Source organism: Artemia franciscana, chromosome 21 (assembly GCF_032884065.1).
Source record: "Artemia franciscana chromosome 21, ASM3288406v1, whole genome shotgun sequence".
In the NCBI taxonomy this organism is placed as follows: Eukaryota; Metazoa; Arthropoda; class Branchiopoda; order Anostraca; family Artemiidae; genus Artemia; species Artemia franciscana.
Genome location: NC_088883.1, coordinates 1,053,143 through 1,072,021, shown reverse-complemented (window position 1 = coordinate 1,072,021; position 18,879 = coordinate 1,053,143). Strand labels below are relative to the sequence as shown.

Here is an 18,879-nt window from a genome sequence, read left to right as displayed (position 1 = left end):
GTTTTCTGTCAAAATAGATAAGATCTGAAGACACTGATCTGCAAAAACAAATGAATAAATAAATAAGGCTATTCCTGATACCTTATTTCACCTAACTCAACTGCTTTCCAAGATAGCAACCTTAGACCTTAGTTCCTCCCGTGCCGCCAGGGCATCATGAAAGATCCACCAATCATCCCTCATATGTGCTGCTGCCCAAACGTCTTTCCATTGGGGTCGGGCTGTCGAATTGATAATCTTCAGGTCCTGCTGGTGTGTACGACGTAGTGTATTTTTTGGCTTCCCTCTGGTTGCCACTCGAGTACCGTTCTGGGGAGTCTATCTCCTGTCATATGGATAACGTGTCTCAAGTAGTGCCATCTTCGTTGGCGAATGACGTCTCTTACCAGGGGCTGATACGTGATAGAGCGAACTGTCTGGTTAGTTATGTGGTCCCTCCAGTTAATATTCAGTATCCTGCAAAGACAGTTATTCTCGAAAGTGAGAATTCTCTTTTCTTTCTGTTGGTTCAGTTTCCAGTATTCACAGATACAGAGGAGGGCAGAGAGGACCTTACTATTGAACAGCCTCAATTTCTGCTTTAGAGAGTTGTTTTTCGATCGCCAAACTTGTTTTAGTCGATTGAAAGCTTTCAATCGACTAAAACATGTTTGGCGATCGAAAAACAACTCTCTGAAGCAGAAATTGAGGCTGTTCAATAGTAACGTCCTCTCTCCTTTTTGCTTTATCCAGTTTGTTTGACTGTACTTCCGATGTATCTTAATTCCACTACCTCCTCTACTGAGTTGTCCCTGCACTTTATGCCAAGTGGTGAGTCGCTTGTTGCCATGCGTTTTGTCTTGTCTGAACTAATCTTCAGTCCCTAAAGACTTGCTTTCTCTTGTATGACATCTAGAAGCTCCTGGAAACTTTCCTTGTTTGCCTCAATCAGGGTAATGTTGTCGTCAAAATCAAGATCTGCTAGTCATTTATTATCACATATTTGGATCCCAAACCCTGTGCAATCTCGGAGCGCATAATCGATTGCCAGGACAAAAAGCGGGGGGGGGGAGAGGACACATCCCTGTTTGACCCCAGAAATGATCCCGAAATGTGGCGAGAATGTAGATTCAAAAGTACTTTCTGCGCAACTGTAAGGAGTTGAAGTATTTGTGTCCAAGTGTTTCTAGTGCTGTCTGGTTATTGGCTTCTTTTAGGGTGTTCCAGGATGACTCCTCTGTGCCTTCATACTTTCTGTGCAATTGTAAAGAGTTGAAGTATTTGAGGGTAGAAATTTTTTGAATTTGGGTTAAAGGGAGGGGTTTGGATGGTGGGAATTTAAAAAGTTAATTGCAAAGTGGATGTAAAGAACGTGGGGAGAAGTCCGTGTAGTCATGCAGCAGAGAGAGATTTTCGCAAGGGGTAAGGGCGATAGGGTGCGACTTTCACTTGATAGTCGTAGACATGGCTTAACATATAGATTTGGACTAAATTGTTTGAATTCCCCAACTCATTGCCGTCTACTACCCAACCTTGAGAGCCCCCCAACTGAAGGACCAGCTATTAGACTCCGACAAATAAAAAAGAATTTTCCACAGTTACTGACTTGCTCAGCCTATAGTACTGAGAGAAATCGCAAATCATTTGTCTCATATTTTACCCGTCAATTTAATAATATTGACACGACTAATATTTAATGTTTGTTTAAATATTCCTGTGAGTGTTTTTGAAGGTATAAATTATTTTTGTCATGACATGCTAATGCTAGCTCCGGCTATTGTAGTGAATAAATATATTCTATTCTAAAATAAAATGTTGAAGATGAAAAGCTATATAGCATTTACGGTATTTCGGCGACATTTTATGGTATAATGTGCCTTATTATATTTGTTTTGTTTTACAGATGTTATACTTTTTCATTGTTACTACTATATACCATGTTTTGCTATGAGTGTTAGTATCATATGCTATTATTTTGTGTTATTTGTTTTTTGCCATTGCCCAAAGTGACTTTTGTTGCAATAAATACCTATCTATCTATGCATGCTAATACTAATAGTCCTATGATTGCTAGTCTTGCAACTTCCGCTATTTCTCAGTTCCACGTGTGTGAAAAAGTAAGTATAACCAGTTCTCATGTCAAGGGAGATGTGAAATATACTCATTTAACTATTAACATCGACTTGGCTGAAGGAATTGAGAAGCAACATTTTTGACTCAAGATTGGTACAAGGTGATATATGCTTCTTAAGTTTCTCTACAGTAGGATTCAAATCCATTCGGCATGAAGAAAGATAATATTTATTTTCAAAAGGCTATCGCAAGCTCTATAGAGCCGAACTCGCTTTATATGTCAATTAAAGTTAAGAAAAAAAAAAATTCAAATCAGTACATTAAGTCAAACACTTAAAAAGGCAAAATCATCAAGGATAAAGGGTGAATCAGTAAACTTGACAATTAAATTACAAAAACATTACAATAAATCAAAAATAAAAACGGCAATAGAGGAAACGGGGATTTCGGCAAGGACATAATCACGAATTATTATTAAGGTGCTCCAGAATAAAGGGGATAAAACTTTTACGAAATCTGTCTGTAACAGCATGAATTGGAGAGTAAGTTGGGATTACTAAGGAGGCTGACCGGGCGAGTCGAGGTCTAATGGGATTGTGAAATTCAGGGAGTAAGTCCTCAGTACGGGGATTGGAAATGACTGATTTAGCGAAAAGCAAGCAAATTTTTTTCCTCCTTTCTTTTAAGGTGGGAATGCGTGCAGCTTTAAGGATGAAGGAGTATGGAATTTTGCCTTTTTTGTAAATGATCCTGAGCGAACGCTTTTGGACCGACTCAATTTTGTCACTAAGTTCACTTGAAAGTTGCGAATGCCAGATCGGACATGCATATTCCAATAACGGCCTGATAAAGACAAGGAGGGAATGTATCTTAGGACAATTAAATTTGTTTAACAGCTTAAACATGGATAGTGATACATTTGCTTGCTTAACAATGTTGGAAACATGTGTGTCTTACTTAAGATCATTAGAAATTGTGATACCAAGGAGTTTAACATGTTTCACTAGCATTTCGGGTGGGATCGGGTCACAAAAAAAAAACAAGAGTAGATTTCAAGAAGTTGATCGTAATTATATGTGACTTACTGGAATTTACAGTCATATTTAGATTCTTAGATTCATCCGATCATTGGGTTAGGATTTCAACGGGGTCACTTTTAATATTCCTTTGACATACTTCAAGAATCGACAAGTCATCCACATATTTTCATCTTTGGTGGAATTCCTTGCCAATTTCGTTAATCATGACAAGAAATAAGATAAAACCTTGACCCTTATAATAGATGACAAGCCGGTGTCTTCATCACAACTGTAAGCTATTTCAGTGCCACCAAATCGGGCAGACATTAGATTGCAGACAGAGGAATTGGCATCATTGTCAGGATACTCCATATAGTGCTGTCTGGCTGCTAGTAATGAAGGAAACATTTACAGCGTTGGTGAAGGATTCTTGGATTTTGTCAATTTCAATTATGGAAATAAAATTATTTCATTTGATGTATTACGTACACTTTGTCTGTGTCTCTGTCTCCAGGGAGCAGTGATAAGAGATACCAACCTTTGCAGGGTTATACAGGCCGCAGCACTGTCAATTCTTCTTGTCCTGGGTTTACACTTCATTGGGCTCTCCCTAATAGCACAAAAATATTTCAGTTGTGCACTAGCCAAAAGTCACTTTATGCATATTACTAGTGCTGCTACTACTATTCAAGGGATGTTGAAAACTAAATGTATAATGTGGAACTTTAAGCAGAAATTAAGAGGTATTGACCTTAATAAAACCACACTATGGGGATACAGGCTATCAAAAGAGTGTATCAGTAATATTTATTGAAACTTAATTATGATTAAAATTTAATAGGTTCTGGACAAATTGAATTCTTTCAAGTGACAACACGGCCCACTATAATGATTGGTTGAGCATCCCTGACCTATAGTAATAAGTTGCAACTATGACGCCGCGTTGATGGGATGTTGAAGTAACTATTAGGCACTATATGAATGCTACCACCGCCACTACTGCTAATATTACTACTATTGTCATTACTATCACTCCTGCTGCTCCTGTTAGTTTTATTCCTACTACGAATAATACTACGCTAAGGATAAGAAATTTACGGTAAAACTTTCAAAGAATGGTGAGGGCGGTATTAAATCAAATCTACTACGTGCAGACACTTTATCAGATAGATACATGTTTATTTACAACAAGAATTAAACCATATAAACAAAGAGCGAAAATGCCTAATGGCATACTTGAGCGCATGGTATATCACCAAAAAAAAACACAAACAAAAGAAATAACCGTCATTATTTCGGCTTAAACAAATTTGCGCTCGCACCGTTGGCCTAATTTTAAAAGAGAACTATGAGATGTTGGGTAATTGTGAATTTGTCGGGAATAATCTTGGGAAATTTAGTGAAAGTTGTCCAAAAATATATGGCAAATATTAGAAATGGCAATAAAATGATGTTGATGAACAGAGAAGAAACCAGAAGATCCATAAAGATGGCTAACTAAGGATCTATTATTAACATTAAACATGAATCTAAGGGCTTTATTTTGTTGAGTTTGAAGATGTTTAAACGTTGAAGGGAAAGATTGATGCCCAAACAGAAACACAATAAAGAAAATGTGGATTAACAAAAGAAAAATATATTGTCTTTAAAATATCCCTTGGGGAAAAATGGCATAAACGAGAAAGAATGCCGATATTTCGCGAGATTTTTAGACATTGTTTTCACATGTTCACGGAAAGATTTTCACCAAAAATAATTCCGTAATAATTAAATTGATCAACCCGTTTTAGTACCCTGTCATTTAGACAAAGAGAAAACTGTTCTGTTTTCTGAGAACCAGATCGATCGAGAAAACAGCATATATTGACATTTCTGGCATACCAATCCCCTGCAGATAAAAGTGTGTTATTAAGACTAAGAAAAAGTATGGATAAATCAGCATGGGATGCAAAAATAACAACATCATAAGCGTATAAGCAAAATTTCAAGAACATCTAAGACTGTTAAGTTGAAATTTTCAGATTATTGAAATAAATCAAAACACACTGTACCCTGTAATCACAATGCACACACTGTAATTAAAAGAGTGTTTTGGTAGGATCCAAGCATAGGCTTAATGTATTAAACTGTAACTTACAAGGCTAATGGTATTACTGTTACATTTACTAATACCGCTACTTCTACTACTGTTGAAATAAATAAAATAGTTTAAGTGCATCCAAGTTTACAGAATACAACAAATGGAATATATCAGGCACTGAAAAGGATATTAAATTGAAACTCACAGAAGATTTTTGGGGGTAGTTATGGGGTATATGTGTACTAAATAAAAAGGCACTTGTTGCACGCTGGTAGTCGAAAGGGTGAATCAGCAAAATATCAGGAACGGTCCGCCTATTAAACTGAAATTTCTGGGGATACTACTACTACTACAGCTGACACTTGCTCTAGAACTAGATATATAGTGCTCAAGAGCATCGAAGTTATCTAAATGGAACAGATGCAATATCTCAGGAGCGGAATGTTGTAACAAGTAGAAACTTCTAGAGAATATATTTGATATAAAACTAAGGCACTATGGCATTATTGAAAGGCATTGAGGGCATATAGGTTGTCAAAGGGCACATGATTATGTCTTAGGGACGGATTAAGATATTAAGTTGAAACTCTCAAAGCCTGTATGAATACTATTGCTACTATTACTATTAAGCTGAACCAAAGGGTGAACTTAAATTTAGATTTGAAAAATGGCACATATTCAACGCTTCAGGAACAAAGTAGGGTATTCAGTCTTATTTTAAGGAGACTTGAGGGGGTATAAAACTAAGTCAAAAGGCGCTATGTTATCTAGATTGAAAAAGGATGTGCGTGGAATCTTTAACGGTACTCTAGGGAAGTCTTATTTTTGAAATTTCAGATCTTGTTACAGGGGATGTGGAAAAAAACCAAACGACCTAGTTTACATTCAAGTTTCTCAAAAGGTCGTATTTGTTAAATCTCAAGAATGACTAAATGTATTAAGTTGAAACTTTCAGGGCATGTTCATGGGAATGTTTAGGTAAACATTGTGGTTAGAAAGGCATATTTACACTATTTGGAATCGCAAAGGAAATTAATGTAAAGCTTCCAAGGTATGTTAGATGCATATTGAACTAAATTAAAACGCACCGTGGGTATATGTATTACACCGTGCCTATTTGCTGCGTGATTGCTTGCTATGGCCATTACTGCTTGTATTACTACTTGAGACTGCAATAAATGCCAATTGCGATTCCCACTAATTGTGATTACGACCACTTACGAATGCGACCACATTTACCTGTGACTACTTTATACTGTGAATAAGACTATTGCAGTTGCAACAACTTGTGAGCACTACTTCAAATACTTGGGACTGCAACTCCAACTGCAAATTACTGTAACTGCAACAACTACTGTTTTCAATTGCTACTGTTGAACTAAATAATTTTTTCTTAAGTGAATCCAGGTTGATAAAATGGCAGTGATTCAATATATCAGGAATGGAATAAGGTATTAAGTTGAAACTTTCATGGTAGGTTTTTAGGAATGTTTAACTAAATCAAAACACAATGTGAGCATCCAACTATGTCCATAGGGCATATCTGTGATGTAACCAGAGCGGCTAAAAGTGTAGATGGTATGTTCAGTCAGAAGTTAAACAAAATCAAGAGAGACAATGTGCATCTAAGCCTATCGAAAAGGTGTGCATATTAGATACCCTTTAAGGAGTGTAATATACACACACCCCTTAATTTTCAATAAAGGTCAAGAGAAACAAGTTGAGACTTTCAAGCCATGAGAAAGGGGATGGTTAACGAATATTTTTCTCTGTTCAAGGTTGTGACAAGTTGTAGATTAGAATTTTTAAACCTTACGTAAAACCCAAAGTTTATTCAGATTAGTAGCAAATTTATTTGAAATTTTCCCAGTGCCAATCCATACAAAACATCATACTACAACTATTATTAAAGTTTGTTTCTAAGATTTGTCCAACAAATAAATATTTCATCAAAATTTGCATTATTAAAAGAAAACCAAAAGATTTAAAACACTCTTTCTTAATCTATGAAAAGGACCATGTCAATTAAAAACTAGGATAAATTAATCTAAGAAAACTAATCAAAGAAAGTTTTTCAGAGAAAATTGAAGAGCCATATTAAAGAAGCGTGACCAAAAATTAAGTAAAATACTTTGCTTAAGCTTAAAACGACTATAAATCACTAAATAAATAAATGAAACCCAAACGAACAAAAGCTATAAATTATAACCAGGTTAACCTCAAAACGAGCAGAAACTAGTGCAAAGAAGGGTTGGATTATTGCCCCCATTTTTAACATATTCTGGTTTACAACTTTAATAAATGTAAATTTGTGGAGACTGTCAGGACTTCATATTAATATGTATTAAACTGTCAGTTCAAATCATTTGTGCTTTTTAGCACTATTGGCTATTAGTGTAATTTTTTTAATTTTATAAGAAATTAAAACACACAATTCGAAATAAAGATTCTTTTCAGTGAAATTCAAATTATGTTCTGGTCTACAGAAGACATAGGCTTATTTTCTTTGACCTACTCCTTTCTTTGCGAGTTTCATGTTTTTCTTTTTCTTGGTTATTTATTGTAATTTCTGTTCGTGTTACGGTTCACTTACTTTTTGACGGTTAATTATGGTTGTTTTTTGCCTAAGAAATTATAGGACTTTATTTTGCTCATCTTTGGCTCAATTTCTTCGGTTTAACATTTCTGTTTAAAAACTTGTTTTGTAGAAAAAATCTTTTAAAATTAGTACGAGATAGTAAGTAGTCTTAAGATATCTGAACCAAACAACAAAAGGGATAAATATTGGACAAAACTGTCGTTAATATTGTGTGAAATGGTATGCTTTTATAACATACGATAAAACGGATGTTCAGAACAGCGTTGTCACGGGTAGCACTTTCGTGCTACTTTTCGCACTTTTTTTTTAAAGTGCCACTTTTCAGAAAACGTAACAATTTAGCACTTTTTCACAAAGTAATACTTTTCTACACAAAAGAAATTTTTCCCTAAGAAATTGGGAAGAAAAACTGTCCACGTAAAGAAGTATTGATATCCTTTATCTTTCATTTTTTCTTCCCCCTGTTTCCAGAAACGTTCTATTATGTTTAAGTTTCACCATATCAATTTTATTCTTCATTGCATTAATCATAAATGACAGCCATTTTTAGAAAATCATTTTAAAACCTGTTTATGTCCTGCAGAATAACAATAACAGTTCAAAATAACTCAAGCCGTTGTCTAATCCTTGCTAGACATTTTTCTATCAGATGCCGTCTTGTTCCCGCAGTAGCCATCTCACATTTTTGGCATAATGGAGATTCACCCCTCCCTATTCAGGAAAGATGTTTCCCAAAATTTCCAATTCCTGTTATGGCTTCTGTAACCATTCTCGTCTCGAACCTTTTCAGTCGTAGAAACTTTTTAGTCAGGGTTGATTTAACTCTGGAAGAAATCCCTTCGTTTCCTTACACCCCACCTTCCTATGCCAATTTTTTTCTGCTCTCTCATTGCTCCAACCCGTAAAGTTAGTTTTATTGAAGGGATTTTCTACCCATTGTTTCAAGATATTGCAACAATTCGTGGAGTCATAATATTCCCATTCTAATTTATCATATTTCTCCTTTAAACCCATAGTTCCATGAAATGTTGGTTACACTGCAGCATAAACTTAAATCAGACACACCCCCTCCTTTTAGCTAGTTCCTGCTCACGAATATTTAAGTGTAATAAGTCATAATTTCCCTAAATATTGTGCCACATATATTTCAGTAGCAGGAGATTCTAGAGTTTTTGACAAAATAAATTATATGAAAGATTTAAATTGTCTGATCGACTTTTAGCTAAATTCTTCATAGTCATCAATACCTACTACTTATATTCGCGGCATTCTGTTAGTATTTTCAGAGAAAATTTCCCAGTATCTGAAAATACTACTAATTTAGAGAGTATATTTTGTGGAAAAATGGAAGAAAAATTTCCGATGTGGACGAGCGTTTGGACAGCTTTTTCTTCTTTTTTTCCGTCCCGTTTTTGCGCTGTAGGCAAAGAACACTAAAGAAAAAAGAGAAGAAAATGCTCTGTGGGACGAAATCTAAATTATACAGTAAGTGCCATTTGCGTATTAGCACGTTTAAGGGGGGGGGGGAACACTGGAAAGTTGAAATGAGTGGATGAACTACGCATAGCAAACACTTGGATAATTTGAAGATCCTATAGACCAAACGAAGGTTTTTTTTACTCAGAAATTTTGATTAACCCCATGACCCTACTTTTTATAAACAATCTTTCTTGTTGCTTCCTTCGGAATCTGTGTACATTTGGGGCTGTTGAGAATGAAGTAGGCTTCAATAAAATTCTGAAAACATATTAGAGAGGGCTAAGGGAAAAGTAAAGTGAAGCACTTTTCTAAATGATATAAGTATTTTTTTAAAGGTTGTTTTTAGAATTATAGGGTAAAACAGGGAAAATTAGTTTTTTTCTTATTCAGCCAATGTTTTTTTCCAATTACATCAACATGAAAAAGGCTACAATAAAAAACTCACACTGTACAGATTGTTTCAAGAAAAAAAATATATTCTGCACACTCAAAAAACATAAATACAATATAATCACTCTAAAAGACCTCGACACATGAGAAAAATCTCTTAATGAGCAGACATCCTCCCTTATCCCCTGAGTAGGAATCCTGGTGACAATCATAGTTTTAAGGATTTTCTTCTCTGGGAACAGAACAAAAACTACATATAGGTTTGTTCACAATGTTTCAATCCAGATGATACGCAAAAAAACTGTCAAAGAAGGGAAGATAAATTTTAAAAAAGATTAAAATGGATTTTACTGGGGTGTTTACTCCAACACGGATACATATAGTGACAGATTTGGGGGGGAGGGGGAAGAGAATCAGCCAAAGGAAAAAACAAATTAAAACAAAAAGCAAACCATAATCACTGAAAAAATAAACAAAAATATACCACAAATCAATTAATGGACTGAAAAGAAAACAACATATAAACAAGCAGCAAAAAAAACAACAAGAGAATGGTTTACAATAGGGTTGAGCAAGACCATAGAAGTTGCTACTGTAGACTATGAGCTAGCAGGCCTTTTCTAAAAATGGGTTTTTGTATGATTATTAAGATTTGATCTAGAAGAATATTCTATCTTGCATATATCACAATTGAATGATTTCTCCCTAGCATGTACTCTTCGGTGCAAAATCAAATTGCTTGACTCAGAAATTTTTTTTTTATCATACTTCACATTTAAAGGTTTTTTCAGCCGTGTGTAGTCTTTGGTGGTTAATCAAACTACTTGACAAAGAAAAAGTTTTTTCACATACATCACATTTAAAGGGTTTTTCACCCGTGTGTACTCTTTGGTGATAAATCAAATAGGTTGACTGAGAAAAAGTTTTATCACATACTTCACATTTAAAGGGTTTCTCACCCGTGTGTACTCTTCGGTGCCTACTCAAACCGCTTGACTCAGAAAACATTTTTTCACATACTTCACATTTAAAGGGTTTTTCACCCGTGTGTACTCTTTGGTGGTTAATCAAATTATTTGACACAGAAAAAGTTTTCTCACACACTTCACATTTAAAGGGTTTTTCACCCGTGTGTACTCTTTGGTGTTTAATCAAACTGCCTGACTCAGAAAAAGTTTTTTCACATACATCACATTTAAAGGGTTTTTCACCCGTGTGTAGTCTTTGGTGGTTAATCAAACTACTTGACAAAGAAAAAGTTTTTTCACATACATCATATTTAAAGGGTTTTTCACCCGTGTGTACTCTTTGGTGATTAATCAAATAGGTTGACTGAGAAAAAGTTTTATCACATACTTCACATTTAAAGGGTTTCTCACCCGTGTGTACTCTTCGGTGCCTACTCAAACCGCTTGACTCAGAAAACATTTTTTCACATACTTCACATTTAAAGGGTTTTTCACCCGTTTGGACTCTTTGGTGTTTAATCAAACTGCTTGACACAGAAAAAGTTTTCTCACATACTTCACATTTAAAGGGTTTTTCACCCGTGTGTACTCTTTGGTGTTTAATCAAACTGCCTGACTCAGAAAAAGTTTTTTCACATACATCACATTTAAAGGGTTTTTCACCCGTGTGTACTCTTTGGTGATTAATCAAATTATTTGACACAGAAAAAGTTTTCTCACATACTTCACATTTAAAGGGTTTTTCACCCGTGTGGACTCTTTGGTGTTTAATCAAACTGCTTGACTGAGAAAAAGTTTTTTCACATACATCACATTTAAAGGGTTTTTCACCCGTGTGGACTCTTTGGTGTTTAATCAAACTGCTTGACACAGAAAAAGTTTTTTCACATACTTTACATTTAAAGGGTTTATCACCCGTGTGTACTCTTTGGTGGTCAATCAAACTGTTTGACACAGAAAAAGTTTTTTCACATACTTCACATTTAAAGGGTTTTTCACCCGTGTGTACTCTTTGGTGATTAATCAAATTGGTTGACTGAGAAAAAGTTTTTTCACATACTTCACATTTAAAGGGTTTTTCACCCGTGTGCACTCTTTGGTGGTTAATCAAACTGGTGGACCGAGAAAAAGTTTTTTCACATACTTCACATTTAAATGGTTTTTCACCCGTGCGTACTCTTTGGTGAGCCTTCTCTGTCATCTTCTTTACCTTCAAGATTGGCTTTGGGCCGAAGAGTTTTGGTTGATCCACACCATCAGAACTGCACACAGTATAATGAATTATCTCTACAGTAAAAAAATGTTGTTAAAATTATATAAGATGAAACCGATTCAATAGTTAGATATCACAGCAATTACAAATGAAAGGTGAACATTCTGTAACGATTACCTGTTTGGGATCTACACAGCCTACCACTTTCGAATGAAACAAAATGAAACAACAAAACTTAAAATCTGGTCATAGAATTGGAATGTTAATATTAAAAATCTTTATCAGCTTTAAAACTTGAAAGTCATAGAGGATTTAAAAAAAATTAGACAGGTTTTAACAAATAATTTCTTTTTCCACCCCTCTCCCCTAGTTGGACTTATATTGAACTTTTATTATAATTTTACTTTGAAAACTAATTTAACAGCGACGTTAAAAGGACATTGGTACAATGCCCTTCCTAATGTATGGACATTAGGAAGGGCATTGTACCAATAAACTCGTAGACAGCAGAAAATAATTATTTAGCTCTAAAAATGGGGATATACAGGGAAAAGTGCCCCCCCCCCCTTTCCCCCTTGTACCGATATTTCTGAACAAACTTTGGTTTAAACTAAATTGACATTTTCGTTTTTAGCCTAAGAACATTTTTTGAAGACCGAAATGTTTCATTTTTAATTTCTTTGATTTTTGGCATGTCTTTTGATTTTTATCATACTTAGGTGTTAGAATTGAGCATCAGAGAAACATATCAGGAAAATATTAAGTAGGGGCTTTTAAGTAATTAGAATATGAAGTAAAGGGACAAGTACCCCTTTTCCTTTAGTACAAACACTGGCGTTGATTCGTGGGGGGGGGGTAGTAGTGTTTTTTTCAAATCTAGACTAGTCTCGTTTTGTTTAATTTTTTCCTAGTTTTTAGATAACGTGCATTTCTTTACAAGAAAATGGTGTATCAACTTTATAAGACATAATAAATAAAGGACCTTTGGTTAGGTTTGGCTTTATAAATATTCATCAGAGAAGTTGCAACAGTTACTGGCGTATCTCTTAAAGTTGTAGTATGTTACTGCTTGTTTTTAGGATTCACTATCTGCTTAGCTTTATAGACGATCAAGGTTCTTTCACACTTCATAACAGCGTTATTGGAAAATAATAAGGTGGGTAAATAGATGAAAAGAAATTTCCCTTACTACTAGTATAGCTCCCACAGCTTAGATATACAATACAGTTACGACAACTCCTATCTTGCCCATGAGAAGCTTTTTGTACAGAGCCCTGAACTTGTCGCCTCCTAGATCGCACTACAACACCATACGCGGGAACGCAATTTTGTTTTGTTTGTCCAATTGCTCCGATCTTTTAAATTCAGACTGCCAGTTTCCTGTCTCCAGCCGCTAGCATCGCTACCGCGCACTGTGTCCCAAAAATAAATCGAGTTCTCATAACTGTATTGTATATCTAAGACGTGATAGCTCCTAAGACAAGAGATATAAACTTGACGGGGTTCTTCTACCAAATATAAATCAATATGCAGTATTGTAAAAACAAGGGAGAACCTCAAAACAAGAAATAAGAAAAAAAGAGAATAGAATCTCATCAAGATTTTTTTTTTCTTTGGCCTGCTACAATACTTTAAAGACTCATAATGGAGAATTTTTTTCTTACAGTATACATCTATGACAAAATAAAAACATTTGGGATAATCTAGATTAACACTCTAGGCTTATTATTTTGAATAGTAGGGAATCTAAATATACTAGGGATATTAATGGGTGTATATCAAACCTCCAGGGAGACATGTCGATCCTCCAGAGTTATTAAATTTGTCCATTATGCTTTAAAACTAAATGTTACTTTATAACTAAATCAAAAGACACTGTGTGTATGCTGGTCGCCAATAAGACCTCTCAGCAATATCCCAAGAACGACTAAAGGCATTAGGTAGAAACTTTTAGGGCTACTACTATTAATGCTTTTGCTCTTATATTTTAATTAAATCAAAAGATTGTAAGTTTTTTCAGGTTGTCAAAGGGCACGGGTATAATTTTTTCGGAATGGTATTAAGTTTTATTTTTCAATAATTTATTTTTAATTTTTCAATAATTTTTTTTTCAAAATTTGAAGGGGGCGCTTCTTGGAGAGTACTTTGTTTTCTGAATTAGCGAAATTTGATTAAAACAAAATTACAAGTTCGAATTAAATTGCATCAAGGTAGTTTACTTATGCCCATATTAACTAAGTTCAGTTAACAGATAATTAAGCCTAAATTGGGCTGCATCAATCTGAAGACCTTAAGAGAAATTTAGAAAAACTATCATCTGGATTTTTATTGGTTAACACAATTCTGGCAGACTCAATTCTTTGATTGGTTTAAAGTACCATGGACAGAAAAAAATGAAATAAAAATTAAGTCCTTAGTCCCATTTTAGGTATATTAGTAACTGAAACCTCAATTTTTAATATTTTTATTTTGTTTCGTTCAAAATAAAAAAAATTTCGGTGAATACCACATTTTCGCCAGTGTAGTCACCTTGAACTGTGAAAATAAATAAGCAAAATTACTTAATTAAATTTGACAATGCACAGAATTTTAATAATTAAAACTGAAATCTCGCACAATTTCATTGCTTGCTCTATAACTAATTTCTTTCTTTCCCAGGACATGAGGATCGACGTCCACCTCAAACAATAAAATAAACAAATCATATTTACAGGATTATGATGAAAAAATTTTTTTCATCATATTTACAGGATTTTGGCACTAAGCCCCACTTAACAGTTTCTTTCTAATTCCCAATTTTTAAAATTAGTTTTAATCCTTTTTTTTAGGAACAAACGCACAAAAAACGCACCATCATGCGAGGATCCTCTACAGGGGGACAACTGCGGCAAGGCGTAAGATCCAGATGTATGGACAAAGGCCTCTGCAGAGGGCTGCCTTGAAGTCAGGTTACCTGCAAGACTGGAGACCTTGAGGTCAACTCATTCCCAATTGAGGAGTGGCACCCCTCGAGGAAATTATATCCTAGCAAACTATACAGCATTCGCACGGGATTCTGACTAATAAATAATCGTTATGGGATTTGTCTGTTTTGGTGGGTGTTTTTGGGCTAAAAACCTCTTTCTAATTAATTAACTACCATAACTTTTATTAAAAGCTAACCTTATTGATTATGGTATTGTAAACCAAAGACTGGCAGGATCGATACAAGATACTGGGATATATAGGAGTACTTTTATTGATGCTGAAAGTAAAGATCACAATCTAGTAGTGTCTATGGTTAATTTAAAGCTGAAATCTTGGAAGGGTAACTAAATTCTGAGAATCCATGACATTGGCAGACTCCAGGATTAGAATTTGAGAGAAACTTTCTTGGAACAGTGGAATACTAACTTGGAGAGTTTAAAATTTGACAATGTAGAAGATGGATGGAATAATTTTACAGAAATAATTTGTGAAGTTGCTGATGCTGTCTTAGGGAAGAAAGTTAGAAACGCAGCTAAGAGTGTTAATAAAAATGCTTTATGATTAATAGAGAGGAGGAGGAGCTTGTATAGGAATTATATGAATGATAGATCATGTGAAAATAGAGAAAGTAGAGAAAGCATTAAAGTATGAACTAAGGAGGTGTGAAGTAGAGACCATGGATAAAATCGCCGAGGATCTGGAAGATGCAGCTAGACAGCATAATAGTAAAACAGTGTCCTGGCAGGTTAATAAATTGAGTGGGAGCAGCCAATCTGGACTTGCCCCACTTAAAGATGGGGTAAAGTTACAGGAAAATATAAAGAACAAAATAAAGAATTTTGTGACACCTCGGATGTGACGGAAGATTTGTTTTTTGAGGAAGAATTAGAGACAGCACTAAAAAGATTCAAAAATAATCAGGCAAAAGATGCTGTAAACAAAGTTTTAAGGGATGAGCAATGTGGTTTCAAGAAGGGTAGAGGATGTGTAAATCATATTTTTCACTCTTAGGTTAATATAGAGAAATGCCTGAGTCAGCAAACACCTTTAGTTCTCAGTTTTATTGATTATGACCATCCAGGTTTTATTTGAATTATATCCATCAACGGTTTTATTGAATTATAACCATCCAGGATATAGATTATGCTGATGATTTAAACATCTTAGATGAAAGTGTGAGCAAAATGAAAAGGTGCCAGGTTTGGTTTGAAAATTAATGTTAAGAAGACTGTGTCACTAAACCTAGGAATAAGTGAAAAAAAAAGTTGACTTTGCGTAAAGAAAAAATCGATCAAGTGGACAGCTTCACCTACCTTGGAAGTATTACTAGTGAAGACGGTGGGTACTTTGAAGATGTTAAAAGCACAACAGCCAAAGCTGAGGGTGTTTTTTAAAGCTGAATTTTTTTTTTGTAAGAACAGGAAGAAATGTCTTCAAACCAAGATTAGAATATTGGAAGCTACAATAATGACAGTGACCAAATATGGTTCTTTAGTAGGGACGCTCCGAAAAACTGAGGAAGATTCGCTAAATATTTTCTAGAGAAATTGCCTATGCTTTGTTTTGGGTACCCGACTGACCGACTATATTTCAAATTATAGGTTGTACGAACAATATGGTTCAATTCCCCTTTCTATGGCTATAATTGAGAGAAAGGATGAGACGGATAGAACCCGATCTACGAATAAAAAGATGACAGACTGCCAAATATTGTCCTTTTCGGCCAATCGTCTAGGGTTTCCGGTTGGGGTGGGAGAACGTCATTAAGAAAAATTTAAGGGAAAGGGGATAGTCCTGGGAGGGCGTAAAGAGGGGCTTTGAATAAATTGGGATGAAGGAAGAGCGCGCGTAGCTGCGTTGGCCTCACACGATTTGGTACTTTGGTGAGTCGTTAATAGTGCTAGTAGTAGTATTATTTAACTCTGGGAAAGAATAATTAGCAATTTTACTTGCATCTAATCTATAGCAAAAAGTCTAAGTTAGCACGGGATGAGGTTAACAGTAGAAAGTATAATAACTGACACCTTTTTTGTTGCCATATTGCACTTTATTTTGGCACCGTAAAAAAAAATTAAAAAAAACACAAAAAAAAAAAACACGAAGAAATGAACTAAGCAATGGATTTCAAATACTCCATTAGACCAAGGGTTTATGTTCCCCTTCAAAGATATTATGTTTTGACAAGCCTACAGATGTTACTTTTATCGGGGTGAACAAGATAATTGTTATAGCGGCATACATTATTTTAGACCTGTCAATTCATCGAGTCAGGAATACGACATAACTCAGATTTTTCAACAAAGAATGATCTAAACTAGCGAAAAAATTCGATATTTCACCTATATTTACATATTTCCCACACGTTTGTCACTATAACAATTTCAAGCAAATTTCGAGAAAGCGAACTGATGAAGGGCTAATAATGACTCTAAAGTAACAAATGATATCATGACTGTCGATGTTAACAAACAAAACTTGCAGAGTCCAGATTGGCTGCTACCTCTCAATTTATTAACCAGCCAGGACAGTATTTTACTATTATGCTGTCTAGCTGCATCTTCCAGATCCTCGGCGATTTTATCCATGATCTCCACTTCACACCTCCTTAGTTCATACTTTAATGCTTTCTCTACTTTCTTTATATTATTCTTATTTTCACATGATCTATCATTCATATGATTCCTGTACAAGCTCATCCTCCTCTCTATTAATCTAAAGCATTTTTATTAACTTTAATAATCGTTTTACGGGCTACGATCTATGCAACCAATACAGAAAAGTAATTCTCCTGTTTTCAAGAAGGAGGGGAGGTGGGCAATGATGCCAATTTCAATAATGTACTTTGCATTTAAATTTGAAATCATTTTTGATCGGCTTCGGGATCTTTTTTTCCAGAATTCTCAAAAAGGTGTTTAAACAGCAAAATATTATAGTTCTGCTGAATGTAAATAAAAACTATTGTTCTGAATCAGCTTTTCTTTTTTACCTAAACCTAAGATAAATGTCCACTTTGGCATCTAAATTCACAGGCTGTGCTGGCTTAACTTTTCAGTTACTTAGAGGAAGTTTAGTTACTTTTAATGATAAGAGCTTTACGAGGAAAAATATCTCGCTTTTTTTTGCTTAACATTTGAATTGTTTTGATGTGCTACCGTATCATTCGAATTGCAAACTTAGCCCACTAAAGACTTTTGGTAATACTATTTAAATGTTTTAAAAACATTAAACATATAATGTGACACTTCAAAAACATTTTTATGTAATGCTCTTTCCTTTATTCAGATACTCCTTATGATCCTTATCCTAGGACCATAGATCCTAGATATTTAATTTCAAAAATTGTCTATTACAAGCCCCGAAGGACCGAATTTGCATTTCAGTCATAAAACCATAAAAAAAAAAAATCATAAAAATAGCACAACAATTAAAAAACTGGCTAAACAACGTCAAAAACAACAAAATCAGAAAGGCAAAGCCAATCATTAATAAGAAAAAAAGATATTAAGCGGCAAAATGTCAGAAAGTTAAAAAGGTAAAAACAAAAAGAAAACTAAAAAAGGGTGAGACAAAATTAGCGCTGGAAGGGTTTAAAAGAGAACATATAAACTAAGGGGATGGAACAAAACAATCAAACGAACATAAATCTTGGGTATCACTAGAACCAAAAAAAAAAAAGGAAACTAGCGGTTTATTTTATTAGTAATGAAGGGGACGAAGGTTTTTTCATAAAACGAGCTTAAGCATCGGATGGGGGACAAGATAGGAATGGGTTCAGAAAAAGTACGTGGCAGAGGGTGTCTGGATGGGGAGTGTATTTTGGGGAAAGTGTTTTCCGTACGAAGGTTTATTATTGCATCTTTTGCAAAATGGAGGCACAACGTTTCTGTCCTGTGCTCAAGAGTTTCCAACTTGGTCTTTTTTAGAAGGAGCGAGTATGGAACCTTAGCTTCTTTTAAAATTATTCTCAGGGGTCTTTTTTGAATGGATTCAATTTTTTCTGATTCATCACAGGAGATGCCAGGATGCCAAACACATGTATATTCAAGATGCAGACGGACAAAGGAAGTATAGATCCTTAAAGAATGGGGGATGTAGAATTTATTCAAGAGCTT

General features: G+C 34.8%; 2 protein-coding genes across 2 annotated transcripts in view; both read right to left on the bottom strand.

Moving 5' to 3' along the window:
• LOC136040916 (zinc finger protein 271-like) overlaps positions 1-9,512 on the bottom strand; it is a 59,634-nt gene extending 50,122 nt beyond the window's left edge. Inside the window, 1 exon segment of the mRNA XM_065725334.1 lies at positions 7,370-9,512. The gene's annotated coding sequence lies outside the window, so the exon portion shown is untranslated.
• Positions 9,513-9,684: 172 nt separating this feature from the next.
• The window catches only part of LOC136040918 (zinc finger protein 271-like), a 33,390-nt gene continuing 24,195 nt past the window's right edge, over positions 9,685-18,879 (bottom strand). Inside the window, exon 6 of the mRNA XM_065725338.1 lies at positions 9,685-11,874. Within this exon, the coding sequence (XP_065581410.1) occupies positions 10,382-11,874 (1,493 nt within the window). The 3' untranslated portion in view covers positions 9,685-10,381. The remainder of the gene's footprint in view (positions 11,875-18,879) is intronic.